We start from the raw sequence: 19657 nt of genomic DNA, 5'->3' as shown, positions 1-19657 counted from the left end.
ACTGCACTCTTAGCAGAGACTCACAGGGTCAGCCTCTTGTATGCCCCAATACACCATGACAGTATGCAATGTTTTTCTAACTTTATGCATTAAACTGTCAAGCTGTGTTTGCTGTGAATAAGTCAAGAAAACAACAGAGCTCTACTTTGTTTTACTATGTAGAGTATAAATGCTTGATTTCCCCCTAAATTCTTCAGACTCAGAATAAAACCACTGGCCTATGCAGATGTGACAGGTCTTAAATAATACAGATGCTGAATGTTTGTTCAAGTGTCCTATCGTTTACTTGGTCTCACTACAAAAGTTAGTTCTACCTCAATTCAAATGCAATAACCCACTGGCATGACAATTAGTCATATGTAAGATATTTTTTCAATAACATTTTGATTATGCTATGTCAGCCTTTCCAGAGAAAAAATACAAAAAAGCTTATTACCAGAGTAGCTGCCCAGTCTTGGGGCATGATTGTCCGCACCGTCGTAAAAATCCAAAGAGTCCCAGTTATGCTCAGTGGCAAAACTCACAACTTGTATCTGCAGAAAAGACAAAGAGAAGAAAAAAGAGGGTGTGTTCTTGTGAGCCATTGTTTCATTGTATGAAATAAAAGCCTCTAAACTTTCATTGTTTTTTATGCACAGGACTACACATTTGATAGTTCAGTAAATACAAGTGAACATAAAACAAAAACATGTCCTTTAATGACGAATTGTCAAACGGCATATAGAGAAAAGTAAAAGGACTATTTTATCCCTTCACAAAAATAATAAAAATATTGCGAGGTGTCATTTTAATATTATTACAGCTTCTATTTTGTGTCTAAGACATCTTTGCCTTTGTATTTGTCCGTGAGAGCGGTTAAGCTTACAATCAGGCATTATCTCTCATGATTAGATCCTATCTAGTTATCTCTGAATGGTCCATCTCTCACAAACCATCCAACCATTCACCCTTCTAATAATATCTTATCTTCCTTGACATCCTGCCTGCTCAGCTTTTAGGCCAATGATACGTAGGTCAGCCAGGGTGGCAGCATGTGACAAGTACTACCTGTATTCCAGCCCCTTCTGGCACAGAGACTTTCCACACACAATTCTGGTTGTTGTCGTAGGGCTCTGGATATCCTGGTGACAGGATGGTCCCACGACGAGAGGTCAGCACTCCTCCGCAGGGAACTGAGAGAGGAGACAGAGCAGAAAGGAAAGGAAATCTGGGGTTAAAACAACATTTTGAAAGTAATAGTGGAAGAGTAAGTCTGTTGGACCCTCAAGTCTGAGACTCAGCTAGTGTCAATTAAAATAAAGTGTACATCTGCAACTTTACTTGCAACTTCAATTTTAAAGAAAAGAGAATCAATCCACAGAATTAAAAACAATGCAAATTGTTATTCCTACCTATGCAGGTAGGAAGGGTGTCATTCCATTGTGCAAGGTTGTCTGGAACGCTCTCACACCGTATGGCAGTGGATCCATGTAGGACATAACCAGGGTTGCACTCAAACTGCACCAGGGAGCCAACTGCAAAGTCATTGCCGAGCCGTTTTCCAAAGCGTGGCTCAGGGACTGAACTGCACTGAGTGGAGCTGGTCCTTGGCACAGCTGCAGGAAGAAGAAAGAGTCCAAAAACAATCAGATAATGTTCCTAAAGGTATGCAAAATGTGCAATTATTGCTGTCTATACTGGTCATGACAACTTTAAAAAACACAATTGATATTATAGTGGTTCTACTGGATATATGAAGGTCCACTTGAAGAGAGAATGCAACTATTCTATGGGCTTTATCTTGTATAAAAAGTGCAAGATACAGTCCATAATAACCCACTGTCCAACAGAGCAAGGGATAATGGGAAGAAGCCAAGGACCAAATGTAAACCTTTAAACTGCTACTGCTACTAAATCAATGATAATGAGTTAAATAGTTATTGTGACTACTTGTGCTCTGCTGACCTTGGTAGACGAAGTGAAATCCTTTAGCAGTTTCTGGTCCAACTGTGGTAAACTTAACAGTGATCTGGTTTCCTGAACTCAGAGGGAGAGACTCACCTTGACAGAAGAAGGCAAGAGTTAATGAGAGGCAAGAGCAAAAAGAAAGAGATGCCAGTGGCTCTCAAGATAGTATGTCTATCCATCATTTTTTTCATTTATAAAGCCATTCATCCATCCCTTCTTACCAGAGTGGGACCCAGATAGGGAAGAGAGTAGTGTGTTTTGCTGTGTAGGTCCATCATAGATTTCCACCACATCATTAAGAGATGTCTGGAATAACACAAACTGACCAAAGAGCACTGGAGACAAAGGATGGGAGAGAAAGAGAAAGGAAAGAGTTGAATTAACTGAAAATGAATGGTGGTAACTTATTATTCCATGCCGTTGTCTGTGCCTGACCTTCCTTGAAAATTTTAACCTGTAACATCCAAGTTAAATTGTATTAAGGTTTGGTGTCAGCTCCTATTTGAAAGTAGCGACCGGCGCAAAATTAAATATCAAGAAAGTTAACAGTCAAAACACCTCCTAATCCTCTGTCTAACCCCCTGTGCAGTGAGTTTGTCTTCTTGCATCAGTGTTAGGTAGTGTGAGAAACTGCTGCTGATAAATCTGACTCACTTTTACCGACACAGGCCATTAAGACAGGATGTTTTTCTGTGTTTTCTTCATGGTGTTCCTAAGCAATGTGGTAAACAATCAAAACTTTGTCCTTAACTCTTTTCAGTATGTTTTGAGACAAAAAGTCTGCTGTTGTGTTCAGGAACTAAGCCCAAACCTTCCATAAAACAGCCAGAGATTCCTCTGCTAAGCCATGATTTTTACAGTGCAGCTGTAGTGGCAGGTAGCATTAACAGCCCCCCTGGAGGACTGGGGCGCTGATTTGCTCAAACAAGCACAATTCTCTCTGTCTTTGTTGATCACTGTTTCTTCAAATAAATCATAAGTTGCCTTAAGCTACAAATCTGTAGTTGTTTAAAGGGAAATTTGTTTTCAGCACATGGACAAAATGTCCTTTAGGATAAATTAAATTTATTTCAGCTTCAATGAAGCCAGCCCCCTGACTGCAAAAGCACACACATGCATTTATCAGCTCCACATCTCTCCCCACCTCTCTTTCTGGCCCAGAAGGCTGAGGTGTAAAGGATTAAATCAGAGCATTGCCAAGGATATTCAACTATAAGAAGGTCACTGGTCACTTTGTACAAGGCTGTCTCTCTCTGTGGAGTTCTTTTAAAGCATGACCTGAATTTTGCTAAAACATTACACTGACTGACAGAGACGTGTCTGCTTTAACTAAAACCTCACTCCACGTTAAAAAAAGAAGACAAACTTAGCAGGGCATAAGAGAAAATTGTTGAGTTTTGGTTCGGTCTTCAGGTGTGAAAGGGAATCAGACAGTAATACAGCATCATCAAGAAAGAGTTTAGCTCTGCAGGGTTGATGGCTCCAACCTCTTATACTTATAGCCGTGCCATCTTATACATGAGGATGTGTTTAAGGGCGTGCTGCTGAGCGGTCATAAAGAATCAGGAGTTTCTGCCTGTCAGCAGAAATACATAAAAGCTCCCACCATGTATGGATTTTAAGGAAATCAGAGTGATTACGGTTTCCATCATTCCTCGGCATGGTATCGACATACCACAGAGCAGGTGGTGGAGTTCACAGCTGACACTGCTTCAAGACAGCTCAGATTTCAGGCAGGGGAACACACATGCACCAACGTTAATGCCCGTATTCATTAACACATAATGGGAATGGCTCATACTCTCTTGGGCGTCGCAATGGATTTCAGTCATACAGAGACAACAAAGAACAACATAAACACATACGAGAATCACACAAACAGGCCAAACGCACGAAGACACACAGAGATAAATGAACAGAGAAGCAATGCCCCTTGCTGTGTTAACCACATGGCTTGTTGGTAGTGAAATCCCTCTGAGCTTTAGTCACATATGCCTGTTAGATCTGTTTACTTGTACACAGAAGAAACGAGCCTAGTAAAGTTTAAATCAGTCCATGGAGCCTCTGACGAAATGATTGAAATCTTTCACTGTTTATTTTGAAGGCTTTCTCAGCTCCTGACATTAGATGGAGAAAACCTGGGCACTGATTCCCTGCAGAGCTGCCATGCCTCCTGATGAGCAGACTGAGTGGGTGTCCTCAGCCATGTCCTCATGAAACAGGAGGTATGGAGTCTCAACAGAGGAAAACACCAAGTGTTTCCCCACCTGAGGTAAAGACTGAAGAGCCTTTTATAGGAATGAAGAAACGTCATCAGCCATTCAAAAGCCAGTCAAGTGGTTTGATTTCAACTTCTCTGATAATCCTAAAGTTTTGACACCCCAACCTTAAAGCTGCAATTTCCAAATGCAGAGAGAGTCTTATTCAGTAAGTAGGCCAGCTAAATGTTTGCTCTTCTCAGTCAAATTTCTACATTAAGCTGACACTCCAAAAGCCTCTATGCAAATATAATGAGCCTCAGGAAAAATCCCTATTTATTCATTATACCAGAGGGCATAATTGGACATCATATCCACCAATTACTAACTGATGTTAAAGCCAATAATTTAAATGTCAATAAATTATATGAGGACCGGAGAGAAGAAAGACTGATGTAAATTTGTACAATTAAGAGTGTGTCTCAATTTAAAGGCTACAGCCTGCAAAGGACTCAGCCATCATTGAGTCTATTGAGGCAACAAGGTCCAACTTAAATGAGACAGCTTTTTCTCTTCCCTTTTGCACCACCAGCTGGCCCTGACCTTACTACAATATAAAGCACCATCCATAACACAACCTCAACAGCTGCACTGTAACGAGCAACAATTAATCTGCAAATGCAGACCACTGTTCATAGTCGTCATGAATGAGGCAACAAACACTGAAACGTCTTCAAACTAAAAAAGTCTTTGTAATTTTCAAAGCTATGGGCTAAATCTTACAATTTGCGATTGGAATTTTCAGTACTGTGTGGTGTTTATTGTCACTTTTCATGATTTACTTTTGTGGACTTCCGGTTCCCGGCTTCCGGTGTCCGTGTTTAGTTGACACTGCTTTCTCCTGAGGCTGACCCATCCCCCACAGCACTGAGGAGAGTATCACACCTGCAGTGAGTTTGCTCATCAAGACCCCCTTCAAGAGGCTGCACCAAACTCTCCTTAGTGCCAGAGTTTTGCTGACTACTCACCAGTAGTAAACCTCCAGCGCTCGGCTCCTTCACACACGAGCAATTTTGTATATTTCCAGTGCTTACTTTTTGAAAACTGTTTCTAACGTGTCCTCCCTCCTTTTCAGTGCCTCCCTCACCGCTCACCTGCAGCTCGACTATAGCACTCTCTCCCACGGAGACTCTCACTCCCTGGACCTCTGGATTTTCCCTTTCCCTGCACAATAAAACTCTTAAAACTTCATCCACCTCTGCATTTGGGTTCAACCTTCCACCACACATCACATACGGATTGTTTTCATTTGATCAAATTTTCTCCCTCCACTTTGTTGTATTTTGTTTCTTTTACTTGCTCTTAATTTTGTGCTGCATGCCACTTTGGAATTGTAATATGATTTTAAATAGGGGTTTACAAAAGTAAGGAAAAAAGCTGTGCAGTGAATATCATATAAAATCAGAACCCCCCCCCCACCCTTCAGTGAATGTGTGCTAAAACAAGCCATTCTTAGATTTTCCCCTCATGATCTCGTCTGGGGCGTTAGCCCCATAGATATCTATAGTAATGGCTAGATGTCTTCCAGCGGAGTTTCTAACGTCATCACCGGCGGCCATCTTAACACAGGCATGCTCTCTGGCGGAATCTGTGGTACCTGAGGGAAGGTGAGTGATCTGCACAAACGTAAATACTCTTATCTCGCTGAAATCTTGACGGATTTACAAACGGTTTGGTTTCTTACAAACGTTATTAATGAGCTACAATTCTGGATATTTGAACATGTTAAAATTGCAGCTTTTCTCTTCAAAAAACGACTTAATCATGCAGCATAGTTGTGTAAGGCTGAGACCACCAGATTTAACTTGTTAAAAAAGTTTGTTAAAGACATCTCACATTATGATTCCTACAGGAAATTGCTGAGTGAAGATGCCAGACTTTTGTGCAACCTACGGATGCTCTAATCGCCGTGGTGTTGAAACCAGAGCATGTGGGATCACCTTTCACCTTTAAGATATTACAATACTATGACAATATTTAGGATAATTGTTAGTTACTTAGTGGAAGTATGTACAATACAGGTCCCGTTACAAAGGAACAGCGGGGCTGACATAAAAGTATTGCAAGATTGTTGTTGACACAAGGCATTTTAGAATATGTTTGTTTACACAATCACTGAATGTTTCTTTTGGACACCGTTTTATCACTATTTTAATGTGGTTATTCTTAAAGTACATACAAACATACATACAATTTCTCCAGAATTTTGATATCATTTATATATCATGTAATAAATATTATTTATTGTTATTGATTTCACTGTGTTTTTTGGGTCATTTCTTATCTCTGTCCTCCATGTGTATACCTCCACAGTAGTCTAGTTCTCTCTAGAGGGTGGGGATTTCGACATGCAGCATTTCTTGATGTATATTTGTAAAGGGAAATCTTGTACCTATTTTTTATTGCAAACAAATGTCACATTTATAAAATATTACTAATATAATACATTTTGAATTATTACGTGTTTAAACTAAACACGTAATAATTCAAATTATTTTATAATATTAGTAATATTCCTATTATAAAAGTATACATATATCTCATGTTGCCATTCTGTACGCTGAGTTTTAGTAGCTCATATATTGATTTGACATAAATACCTTGTGTGTGTGTATATTCATTGCGCCTATCTGAAGTCCAATAGGGAAATAAGTAGGTGATCCCAAACTTTTGACCAGAAGTGTAACACAATTATCCATAAGTGCAGTGTTATAACTACACCTCTGACATTTATAACAAACCAAACTGTTTGAAAATCGGTAGAAAATTGAGCAAGTTATGGTTATTCTAAAAGTACATGCACCACTACTACACAATGTTGTAGGTGAGCGAGCTGACTGTGGCAAGATGGCCGGCAGTGCGGACATGCGACTCCATTGGCCGGCAGTGCGGACAAGACATCTAGCCATTACTATAGATATCTATGGTTAGCCCCCCCAAGTTGGTCTTCCCTACTTGGAGGAAAGTTTCACCCTCCTCTCCTGATTAAGCCACATCCATTTTCTGAGAGGGGCAGAGTCAGACAGCTCATTAGCATTTAAAGCTCCAGACACAGAAACAGCTCATTCTGAGCAGGGCTGAACAGAGGGGCTTTTAGACATGCAAAAATCCAATACTGGAATGTTTTTTCAACAACAAGCTTCAAAGGTATGTTTAGGGGACCTCTGAGACTAATATGAACTTGTCTTAAAAGGGAAAATATGTGACCTTTAAATGTATATATAAACCATGCATTCAGTTATTTTCATCAACAACAGCAATATGCAACACTAAGAGAGAATGAAATGTCAATCAAACATCGAGCAACAGCAAGTCAATAGCTATTAGCTGAAAAAATTTTAATAACATGGTGACATTACTCGTTATTAAGCTGAGGCCATGATGCCTAAGGGAATCAAAGACAGTGAATCTTAGTCAATAGACATAGTCTACAAATCCGCCCGGATTAAAAAATTACGTCCATGTTTGTTTAAAAAAACATTAAAGTACGTTTCTCCCTAGTGGGGTGCCTTATAAAATAAGAGAGAAACTTAACAGCTTGTATGCACATCATTCACATTTGTTTATGCATCACAAATCTGTTGTAATTGTGATTTTCAACAGTGTTATTGTATGTTGCATATTTTCCTTATATTGTGCAGGCCTAGTTTGGATATGATTAATTTAATTTGGATAATGACTTGAGATGTGATAGTGTTGAAAACTCCAATCAAAGCGAGCAAGTTGACCTTAAGGCTTGTCAAACTCCAACACTGCAAAGCTAAAGAATGAGCTTGAACCACTTTTCTACATGATTTAAATTATCATATTTAATTAAACGGTAAAACTATTTATCTGTAAAACTGATTTGGGAGACATTAAATGGTAACGTAAGTATGTTACTTGAATTACATATTCCATCAGGTAATACAACAGACTACAGTCATTTATTTATAACATAATACTTCTTAAGCTTTCAAACCACAGATAAAGTGCTACTACATGTTCATAAGAAAGTATGAAAGGAGACTTAGGCTTCCTTTTATGTCCCTCAATTCCCTGCATAGCCTCATTTAATGTGGAGAATCCTTTAAAATATTCATTTTTTATGATATGTCATTTATGCCTGACTAAAGGACCGGATTAAATGTGAAAAGATAAAAACAGTCTCATCTTAAAATGCCACTTCAATAATGAAACCTTGACCTGGAATCAAATAAATGGCCAGAAAGCATCTTTGATCATCTGTAATATCTCTTACAGTTTTTTGGTCATTTATAACACCTAAGGGGTCCTTGAGGGAGCTTCTCAGCCAAAAATCATTTTTAATGTGACTTTTTTTCACTGAGCAGAAGAACAATGAAAGGATACATGTCGAAGAAATTCTTGATCATAGTTTCATTCATCACTGTTGTCTCTCACCCACACTATTATTATTCAATTGTATATAAAATCTTTTTATGTGTGAAGAATGAATTCTTTTGATACAAATATTATTAAGACTTCATCACATCAAATTGATTTGTACAGGCAAAGGATGTATTTCTGTTCAGTTTCTAGTATGGTAACCCTCCATTGAAGATCCTGTTAAAGGCAAGTTCACGTGTGCACTCAGTCTCTGTGAGAGTGTGGATTGACTTACCAAACTCTCTTGGCACAGATATAGAGTAGACACAGGTCTGTCCAGAGGTGTAGTTTCTGGGGAAGTTTGGAGATAAAACAGTTCCTTCTGAGCCTGTAGAACGACTTCCACATGGAGCTAAAGACAAAGGACACACAAGTAGAAAGGCATGTAATCTACAGAGAAAGTAGTTATTTGTTAAACTTGGTCTTAGCTTAATTTTCCTGGTAGTTTATTCCATTTTGTTTTATTTTATATTACCCTGACAACTAGGCAACGCTCGGTTCCATCCTGGTCTGCCATCATCTCCAATACTGCAGGTTAGGGTTGAGTAGCCCTGAAAGAGATGTTACCATGAGAAAAAGCCCAAAAGGTCAACAACCAAACCAATATTTCAAACAAATCAATCAAGTAAGCTTTCTGCTACCCAGATTATTGAACTAAGCCTCATCAATCCAATAATACAGAAGAAGGTCAACCAGTAAAACCAACCATACAACCAACTAATTATCCAGCAAATCAATCAACATCCCACCAACCATCAAACCAACCAAACACTCCTAAATCCAACCAACCAACCAACCAACCAACCAACCAACCAACCAACCCACCCACCCACCCACCACCCAACCAACCAAACACTCCTAAATCTAACCAACCAACCAACCAACCAACCAACCAACCAACCATACAAACCAACCAACCAACCACTCCTGAATCCAACACCAACAAAACAATGGACTGACAGACTGATCTACCTGACTGACCTACGGCCAGCCAACCAACACATAAGAAACTTCTCTACAGATGTTTCTCCATCCATCAAAACATGTCAACCACAAGACCAACAATTAACCAAACATCCATCAATACAGTAAAACAATGTACAAACCACTCATCGCACCAACAAATAAACAAAACAATTGCCATCTAATAAACAAAACATCTGAAAAATATTTCCCCAATCATCCCCCACACATCCCATCAAATCCCACCAACAAACCAACCATAAAGTCCAAGCAGTTAACCAGCAAGTCAATCATTCCTGCAGTCAATTAACCAGCAAATCGTCCATGCAACTATTCAAAAGGACAAACTCTAAAATGAAATGACCAATCCAGGAAATGAACACATGCAGCCATTCCACCAACACATCCTTTCATTTAATTATTTTTTACCTGCAATACATATCCGGCCTCACAGTAGAAGGTAACAGTCGAACCTAGCTTATAATCAGACCCCAACCTGGTCCCGTTCAAAACCACACCTGGGTCGAAGCAGGACTCCCTCAGCTTTGCTGGAGAAAAAGAGAGACAGAGAATGTGTGAATAAGTTAGAGAGAGGATCAGGAAAAGATAAAGCAACATGCACACATAAATAATTAGTCAAATTAATAATAACTAAGTCTCTCACTTTAATCAAATGAGGCAGGCATTACATCGGCCTTTTCAACAGTCTGTTTGACTTAGCCGTCTTTGCCAAAGATAGAGGAAGAACCAGAACTTCATCATCCAGCTTATGAATGGTACATGAACCTTGTAAATTACGGCTTTCGCCCCCCTCCTAAAAGATTAGGGGCCACCATGCATCAACTTTAAGGCTTAATTCCTGAGTCCACATGAAGCCTCTGTTGATTCTTTTGTTCAAGTGAATCAAACTCACCACTCTGACTATTTCAACAGACACTAATTCTACAGGGACTTTGTGGGGAGGGCAATCAGTCTTTTTCATCTTAAAATCAGCATGATGCACACTGTCAGCAGTGTGGGAGCCTAATTGCATTCATTTTGTTTTTGATGTTACAGAATAATTCAGGAGGCTTCTTTGTTCAACGTAAAAATTAAATACTACTGAACATACTGGGCACATCCTGTCATCTTGGGAGACCTTCAGAATAGTTTCAGACTAGTGTAAGTTTGAAAACTAAAAGAATACTTTCCCATTTTACCTTGCTTTTGAATAACAGATAAGACAGAGGAAATCCTCTGATGCTATTAAAAAAGCAAAGGAATATCAAGATTATTCTTCAACTGCTGAAGAAGGCAAAGTAGTTGCTGAAACAAAATAAAAGGGACTACAAAAAAAGTTTTCTGTCTCACAGAGTAAGAAATCAACACTAGTGCTGATGACGCCTTAGGCAATCTTGATACAAGAAAGTCTGAAACTATGTAGGCTAAAAACAGTACAATTTACAGTTTGAGAAGTTGCTCTTAATTCTGGCATATTATTTACCTTTGTATTCCAGGTGAAAGCCAGTGTAAGAAACAGACCCATCACTGCGAAATGCTAAATGCATCGTATTGGAACTGCTCTCAATTCGCTCTGGGAGTTTGCTGTCCTGGAAGCTGCCAATTAGCGGGCTGTTGCTGTCCGGACCATCGTAGATATACAAAAAGTCATAGTTTGGCTCGATATTAAAGCTGGAGATGGATAAAGAAAAACACAAAGAAACAGACAGGAACATCAGAGTTACAGCAGAATCAATAACAGATGTAATTTTACATCTTACTCCTAAAAGCATACATACAAAGATTATTAGAGTGATGTAAACCTATTTTGATTTTAAAAGCAACTGCAGATCTCTCAAATGTAGAAGATGAAAAAAGAAACAGGGAGTTTGATGTTCAAGCCCTTATGCTGTTTTAAAAAAATGCCAAACTTCCCTTGAAGAGCATGTTGTATGTTTTCAAGATCAGAATTAGAAAACAACTTTATTATTCCCCTGGGGGAAATTCTTCTTTGTTTTAAATTTTACCAAAAGAAGGCCCATTCAGCTGATGATGTGTTATTACCCACGCCAATGAAATCGGCAGGGGGTTATGTAAAGGGTTCCGTATCTTTGTTCGTTTGTTTGTTTGTTTGTTTGTATGTGTACAATATAACTCGAGAACGGAAAGTTGTATCTTCACCAAACTTTCAGGGAATATTGGGATAGTGGCAGGGAAAAATCGATTAGATTTTGGTGATGATCTGCGCACCCGTTCGGTTTTTCTTGGACTTCGAAATTTTGAACACTATAGTAATCAATGGGAGCATGAGTTCCTTGGTGGCGCTGCTTAGGTGTGGGTCTGCTGCCTCAGATGGTCATTCTTGTTATTTCTGTCATCAGCCCCCCAAAATCTGAGAAGGTACCACACAGACATTTAGTGTTGTCAAAGGATAAGTTCAAATGACTTCACCGATCATACTGATTTCTTTTCCCAATAGGTCTAAAACGCCTTAACATCTATTTGATTTGAGTCTAATATTTGTGAATGACAGGAGATTGGTGTGGCAACAACAAAAACTAGAATCCTGCATAATCCCAACATGCCTACTCCACATCAAATTTGGATTGACTAAAAATAAAGTGGGTTACCTGATGAAGGCCAAAGATAGGACGTAGTCAGAGTTAACAGCAATGAGCCAATCACAGTCCTTGGAATGAGGGTAGGGATGCGGGTAATTAGGCGACAGTATAAACCCACTAGAGCCGGTAAGGTTTCCTCCGCAGGGTGCTGAGAAGGGAAATCAAGCAAAATTTTATTTAAAATCATATAAAGTCTGACACTAGCACTAAACTGGAGTTTTTTTTCCAAGCTCAACCATGCAGGACAGAATAATAATTTCACTTAAACAATCATAATTTCAATCACTTAATTATTCATATAAGATCTTTTTGTAGCTTCAGAAGTTTTATGGTAGCTAGGTGTGATAATAAAATTATATCGCACTTCAATTGAACTCATCTCTTGTAGAAGTCAGCCATGTCTACAAGTTAGATACTGAGTCCCTATAAACAGCGGTTTTGTATGCACAGCATTTAAAGTTCTTCTGTATAAATATACAGACAATGGACTTTTCACCTATGCAGACAGGCGGGCTGGGCTGCCAGTAGTATCTGTTATCCACTTGTATACAGGTGATTTTGTCGTCTCCCTGGAGCTCGTATCCTGGGTCACACTGAAAGGACACTGAATCCCCCGGCTCACGGCCATCTCCACTACGGCTGCCATTCATCGGTACACCCGGGTCCCTGCAGGCTGTGGCTACTGAGCCTGGACAGAAAGAGACAAAAAAAGGACAAGACAGAAGAAAAGGGAACAGGAGAAACAGAGGAAAGCAGTTATAAAAATCTGAGTCACACTGGAGATCTATCGCTATCGAGCTTATGCATAAACTCAGCGCATTAAGTCATTACCAATTAAAAACGTTTACCATTTTGTTTTGTAAAGTAGCTGTTGAGATCATTTTTGGTTATTCAAATGCAGTTTTCAAATAGAGCAATTATGCTGATTAGATTCTCAATTATGTTAAATGCTAATATTCTGATTTTTTGTGAAGTGAATATCCACTAGGCAAAAGCAGCATGTCCTCTTTGACACCCTATGAACCCTGGAACAGTCTTGCACATAAAAAAAAAAAAATAAAAAATAATAATCCTCTAAGTATGCATTCTTGGCTTTACTTACTAGAGAACTGGATTGCAAATCCTGACTTGCTGATGTAAAAATCTGTCTCAAACTGAACAGTAACAGTGTTCAGCGTTGAGTGGATTCCCTCTGGAAGCAAAGACCCACTCAGCTCTGCCAAAGACATCTCATTCTCAGGTGGTCCGTCCCACACTTTCAGCATGTCGTGACTGGCTTCCGTGTCAAAGGATAGGAACTGGAGACTGTTCGATGGGAGAAAGAATACAGTTATCAACAGCTAACACAGAATACCTTTCTTTATTTATATTTAGTTAGGTTAATTAGTTTAACATTTAAAATTTATGATTAAATACATAGATGGACAGTTAAGAACAACATTTATGTTTGTTTTATTGTTGTCACCAAAAATCCTTTAATTGGTTTTTCATTTTTTGCTACAGAAAGATTTGTTAATTGCCTTCGTACCTCACAATGTTTCCTGAGTCTACCTCTATGGTCCATGTGCAGCGTAGATTATTGTCATAAGGAAACGGATATCCAGGGGAGAGAATCCTTCCTGAAGACTCCCCCTTAAAACGACCTCCACACTCAGCTACAGGAATCAAACACAAAGGTAAAAAGCCATTTAAGACCATCTATACATAACAGCATGTTAAGAAACAGATAAACCTTGACTTCATCTGTATTTGACTGATTAACAAGCTTCACAAATATTAAAAATACAAGCAATGCAGCCAAATAGTTGGGCAATGTAGTAGATGTATGACATGCCAAGCGGTTATCTAATGTTTATCAAGGCAATCAGATCCTCTTGGTGCACCTCAGCAGTCCCTAACAAGTGATTAAATGATCACCACAGAGACAAACGGATTAAGAAAGGAGTTAACTCTCAGTGTCCCTCTGTCTTTCTGGCTACTTTAGAGAAAGAAGAGAAACTGAGAAAGAAGAGACAAACTGCTGATCCTGCAGTCATCCCTAAAGAAACCTCCAAACATTATATAACAGAAAAATTACTCTCCCTTCTCTCTTTGTCTCTCTCAGTTATATATTTTCACAATCTCCATCCCCTCCTTCCCCATGCTCCTCCTCCCTCAGGCTCCACTCGCTTCATCACTGGAATATATTATCTGAAGTATTAGGAGCAATATTAAGAGTTGGGGAGGGGAAAAGAAGGAAAAGAGGCAAAAAGGAGAGAACTTAAGGGGTAAGAGAAGGAAACACTACAAGTAATAATAAGAAGTAATATAATATTAAGACTGGAGGTTAGCTGAGGTCACCATGTGTCACTGCTAAAATATAAAGTCAGAGAATATCAGCGGCCCATTTTATGAGGCTTTCATTATTGATACTGAGAAGGAGAGAAGCTTATTAAGCTGAATTCAAAATCAGAAAGTTCAGAGGCAGAACATCGGGAAGAAAAGGTCCTTAAACATTGGGCTTGCTGTTATGCTTATATCTTCCATCTGGGGCACAGCTGCAGCAGCCACTGTGTGCGTCACCCTGGCTGGGCTTTCATTTGTTTGGGTTTAATTAAAGAAAATCAGTCAAGCACATACCTACGGCGAGGGACTGTGCACGCCTCCAAATAATCCCCCAAAACTATTCAAATCAAGTATTTTGGATAAAACACATATGAATATGTAAGTGTGAGAGTGTTTGTATAAATGTGAGTTCAGGAGCTCTGATACTGCAAAGGCAGGGGAAGGAGATTATTGACTTGTTGACATCAATATTCAGAGCTGTGGTTTGCTTTTCCCCATCACTTTCAAGCCATGAAAAATGAATTAAGAAGGCAATGATGTTTTAATGGCATATTTAGAAATCGGTCAATACTCAAAAGGGAGTTGCTTCCCAGTAGGTTTTATTGTTTCCCTAAAATTGACCCTGATTTGATACAGTGGTCTGACAGAACTAAATCGATTAAAATGTGTTTATGAAACAATTCCTGCAAACAGGTTTGCCACTTAGGCCTTTTGTAGAGCGAGAATATAGCATAAATAGAGCTGGTTAAAACAATTCAAGAGACAAATATCATAAATGAGATGGGAACTGTGTATGTTTGCACATGTGAGGAAATGTCTGAGAACAAAGCAGTCTCAAAGTACAGAGTGCAAATCAGCCAGTGAAGAAGAGGAAATGGATCAATTAGGGAGAAGAAGTCCAGGTGGTAAACTCGCCTGGATAAATAGACTTTTTATTGAGATTTCAGAAGCAGCGCAGTGTGTGATCTCATGGAAATCAAAAAGGCGATTCCATGGGAAATTGGCCTCCAGCTGCTTTCTTTGCAGATTATTGAATGAATGTCCTGTAAGAAGAGTCTTTGCATACAGCAGCTAGGGACTATTTACCGTATTGTAGAGTGGGACCCAGTGCAGTAATGTGTGCTTCTTGTAAAAGGCAGAAGTGCAAACTGAGTTGTGGGTAAATTAGATAGACCTGCTTAAGAGAGGTGGTATGTGGAGAGAAGAAAAAGTCTAATTATGTTAATATTTATTCAGTGAATTTATCCTGCTCCTGACTCTAGCCTAGAGAGATATGAAGAGAAAAACAACTCTGTTTGAAAACGCTGCCAATACCTTTGACAGTTCTGGGTTAACTGTACAGCTATTCAATAAATACATTTATTAATGTCTGCAGAAGTGTTATTGACCCTGCATACCACTGCAGGAATACCAGAGAGTCAATGCAATGACTAACCCTCCAAACCTTTCCCTCTGATAATAACTAAAGAGCACTTTTCAAGGTCCTGCTGTTGGTACATGCCTTTTGTATGTATTTATGTGTGCTTATATGTTTGTGAATTAATGCTTTATGCAGCCAGAAACATACCGATACAAGACGGCAGGGGGTTATCCCAGGCTCTCCTTTCTCCTGTCATACACTTCAACGTAGAGGCACCATGCAGAGTGTATCCAGGTTCACATCTGTAAGTGATGCTGCTACCAGAGAAATGACCTTGGTCGTTGACCTTGAAGCCAAACTGAGGAACACCTGGGTCTTCACAATGAGACAACTCAAAACCTAGAGAGAGAAGTAGAAAGAGAATGACTTTCTTCTATGTGCACCTTTCTAAATACTTGTATAGGGAGAGGCAAAGATTTACTAGAGGGGGCAAAGTCAGTGTTGTTTGGATGCAAAGCAATACTCCAATCAGGCATTCTGTTTATGAGCTTGCTGAGATCACACATCTTTCTAAACTCTCACTGTATTCAATACAAACTCAGGAAAAGATACATGAGCCATCCTAATATTAGGAGAGATACCAGGGGATGTATACACCTTATCCAATTTAATTATTTCACCATTTGTAAGCTCGGTTTCCATGGTAATCTTCAGAATATTCTATTTATTCATGTGCACATTTTTGAGAGGAGGATATGGGAGGGTTATATAAATAGCTTATCCCTGTAAGACCTTAACCAGGATTTGATCAGTGGTATTACCTAAAAAATGAGGTGTGCACAGATTTGAGTTATCTCCTGAAACACTGCAGAAGGTGCGAATCTCAATCCCTAACAAATGGTCATTTGCAGAGCTGATGCTTTACCATCTGGTAATGTGATCATATCTACCATCCTCCAGCCGTCTGGTACAAGTGGTTGTTGTCTGATATTGTATCTCAGACATGTATAAATCCTCACTCATTATTCACTGAATCACACCTCTAGTTTTAATAGATTCCAGCCTTTATATCAAAGTCCTCTATAAACGTAGTATTCAGTAGTCTTTCATTCTGACACGAAGAAAACTCTTTTTGAATGTACAGCAAATTTCTATTTGCATCCGTATGAAAAGACTCAAGTGCAGAGGAGTAGGTAAGAAATTCTAAACCCACTTTCACCCAGCAGAGACAGTACATCTTGAAAGCGCTATGCAAATCACTGCATTACTCCATTTGCACTATTACATTTTCTAATTCCATCTCTGTATCTAAGAGGCGATGCCAAACGTGGGTGTGCGTTTGTGAACCACAGAAGCACCTTTAACATCTGATCCTACACTGATATCTGAGCTCTCTGAATGCTTTGTTAATCAAATGTGACGGGCCTCTTGTGGTGGTGTCTGTGGTGGAATTCACAATCAGCTCTGTAATGGTTTCTCAAATGAAACTTAGATTGATTAAGCAAGTGTGTTACACTTGTCAGGAATTAGTGCAGCTGTCATGTGGAGTTAAACTGCTGATCTGACGTGACTCCCATAATGACTAGTTTTAGCGCTCTCATTGCAGTCTATTTTTTGCCTTAGTTAACAATAACAGGTAATGTACGGCACATTTATAGCATGTCATAATATAAAACCTTCTGCAAGAATGTGTTGTGCTTTGTAATGTGAACGATCTGTGCTGTTGTTAAACAAATATGTTTAAAATCTAACAGTTACATACACAGCATGCTTATCTTGTATTCATACATGTGAAGAGGACATTTTATTATGTAACTAAACCTTTACTTGTTACAGAATCTATCCAAGAAAAAAAGGTCATGAAGAAACTGTTTCTCTAGGACTGTATGGTGGATTAGATTTCTTCTATACACTTTCAGGTTTTGTTTTGGTAAATTTGCAGACTTCTGAATACTTACTTGAGTAGACCAGTTTGAATCCTTCCCCTGTACCTTCCTCATCACTGTAAAATTCCAGCCAGAGGTGGTTTGAAGTGGAGATCAGCGTCAGGCCTAACATGGATGATCCCGTAAATGCTCCAAGGACATGCGCTGTGTTGTCTTTACCGTCATAAATCTGAAACCACAGCAGAATAACTCACTTGAGGTTCAAAAACATACCTATGACCAACTAACACCGATGGAGGCTAGTCTCTAGTGGGTCATAATTCTGTCCGCTTGGACAGCTTTTAAATGCAGATGTTAGGAAAGGGAAATGAGAAATGCATGTATGCTTACTTTGAGAATATCTCCTTGTGCAAGATGAAAGGTTCTAGCAGAGATGTTGATACCTTTTCCAGCCTGAACCTAGAGAAAACATGAAATCAGGGTTGCATTTATTCACTGAAAAACATGTGTCCATAAATGTTTGAAGATGGTAATCACCTTCACCTGGGAAATCATGATTTCTTATTGTTTGTTTGCATGTTTCGACAAGATTCCCTGCCTGAGGTCTGCAATCTTTATGTGGTGTTTATCATATTAAATAAGGTTGCTCATATTTTTACCTGGATGCTGTAGATGCACTCGTGATTGTTGTCGTAGTTCATTGGATAGTTTGGAGAGAGAAGGATGCCTTCATTGTTTATCACTGAAGACCCACACTCAGCTGAGGGCAAATGCAGAAAAAGACGATAAAAAACTGCTTTTACATTCAAATATTGTAACTCTAGTTTTCACCCCATCTAAAAACAGTTTTAAAGTTTAATCTGAAGTGATAAAATCATAGAAAACAAGTACAGTACTCTGAGAAGGCCTTTTCACCAAAGAAGATGATGCTTTCTTTATTCCTGTATAAAACCTGGAAAGTGCGCTTGTGTGCACATGAGTATGTGCACGTGTAATTTAATAGACCTCTTACACATCTGTGTGGTTGGCCGTCTACTTCTTTTAAGGGGAAAAAGCAGGTAGTAAAACTCAGGAACTAATTTACCTAAAGATAACCTCTCTGTACCTCTCACACATGCCTCCAATCTACAGTACCACCTCCCATTTCTCCCTATTTTGCCTCCTTCCCTTCCTCTCTTTCTGTGTCTCTACTGGTGTAATAGTCATATTACAGCTGTCATATCGTCAATAAATCAAGCTGCTACAGTTTCCATTTAGAAAATTACCTCGGCACCCTCTCTCACTTTAATCTTTAACTCTCTCGCTCTTGTTCACGCTCTTTCCCTCTGTGTCCCGCTCTATGAATAGAGCTTCCTTCACCCTACTCTACTTCAATCAACCTTCCTCTTCCGCTTCTTCCCTTCTCCTACAATACTGCCTTGTTTATATTTTGTGGCTCTTTTATTTCGTGCTTGTGCCTGCTTTTCGTAAGCTAATGTGTTAAATAAAAGCTTGTGTCCAGAAATAATAGCCAGAAAATCCTATTTATTTTGATCAGGGCACTGCTTTATGAAAACAGTATGCTTGACCTATTATGAAGGTAAAGAAAACCTAATTTGGAAGAACAAACGCAAACCCTCAAAGCAGTACTTTTATCCACTGAAATACACATAAAAGACATTGAAAAAATAAACAAAAACACAGCTTTGGCTTAGAGCATCTTTTATGATTATTTTACTCTATTCCAGTCAACGTGGGATGCTACAAGGTGGAACAAACAAGCAGAAGTTTGCATAGTAGCATAGCTGTTCTTACTGCTTTCCTCCTCTCTTCTTCACTTTATCTTTGCGATGTGCATCTTATCATGCCTCAATGCAACACAACCCAGGAACTAAATATAGCACAACACCTGCACAAAACCCCTACTCCCTCACTTTGCATTACCAGTCTTTG

General features: G+C 39.1%; 1 protein-coding gene across 1 annotated transcript in view; it reads right to left on the bottom strand.

The window, feature by feature from the left end:
• csmd3b (CUB and Sushi multiple domains 3b) overlaps positions 1 to 19657 on the bottom strand; it is a 367690-nt gene that overhangs the window by 71908 nt on the left and 276125 nt on the right. Inside the window, exons 22-38 of the mRNA XM_041808608.1 lie at positions 18385 to 18485; positions 18116 to 18184; positions 17798 to 17954; positions 16047 to 16238; positions 13683 to 13809; positions 13257 to 13459; positions 12651 to 12842; positions 12164 to 12302; positions 11038 to 11225; positions 9984 to 10102; positions 9067 to 9142; positions 8827 to 8943; positions 2169 to 2282; positions 1945 to 2040; positions 1392 to 1595; positions 1048 to 1172; positions 437 to 533 (exon numbers count right to left, since the gene is read on the bottom strand). Coding sequence (XP_041664542.1) covers positions 437 to 533; positions 1048 to 1172; positions 1392 to 1595; positions 1945 to 2040; positions 2169 to 2282; positions 8827 to 8943; positions 9067 to 9142; positions 9984 to 10102; positions 11038 to 11225; positions 12164 to 12302; positions 12651 to 12842; positions 13257 to 13459; positions 13683 to 13809; positions 16047 to 16238; positions 17798 to 17954; positions 18116 to 18184; positions 18385 to 18485 — 2316 coding nt within the window. The remainder of the gene's footprint in view (positions 1 to 436; positions 534 to 1047; positions 1173 to 1391; positions 1596 to 1944; positions 2041 to 2168; positions 2283 to 8826; positions 8944 to 9066; positions 9143 to 9983; positions 10103 to 11037; positions 11226 to 12163; positions 12303 to 12650; positions 12843 to 13256; positions 13460 to 13682; positions 13810 to 16046; positions 16239 to 17797; positions 17955 to 18115; positions 18185 to 18384; positions 18486 to 19657) is intronic.

The sequence above is a fragment of the Cheilinus undulatus genome, linkage group 16 (assembly GCF_018320785.1).
Source record: "Cheilinus undulatus linkage group 16, ASM1832078v1, whole genome shotgun sequence".
In the NCBI taxonomy this organism is placed as follows: domain Eukaryota; kingdom Metazoa; phylum Chordata; class Actinopteri; order Labriformes; family Labridae; genus Cheilinus; species Cheilinus undulatus.
This window is presented reverse-complemented; position numbering and strand designations above follow the sequence as displayed.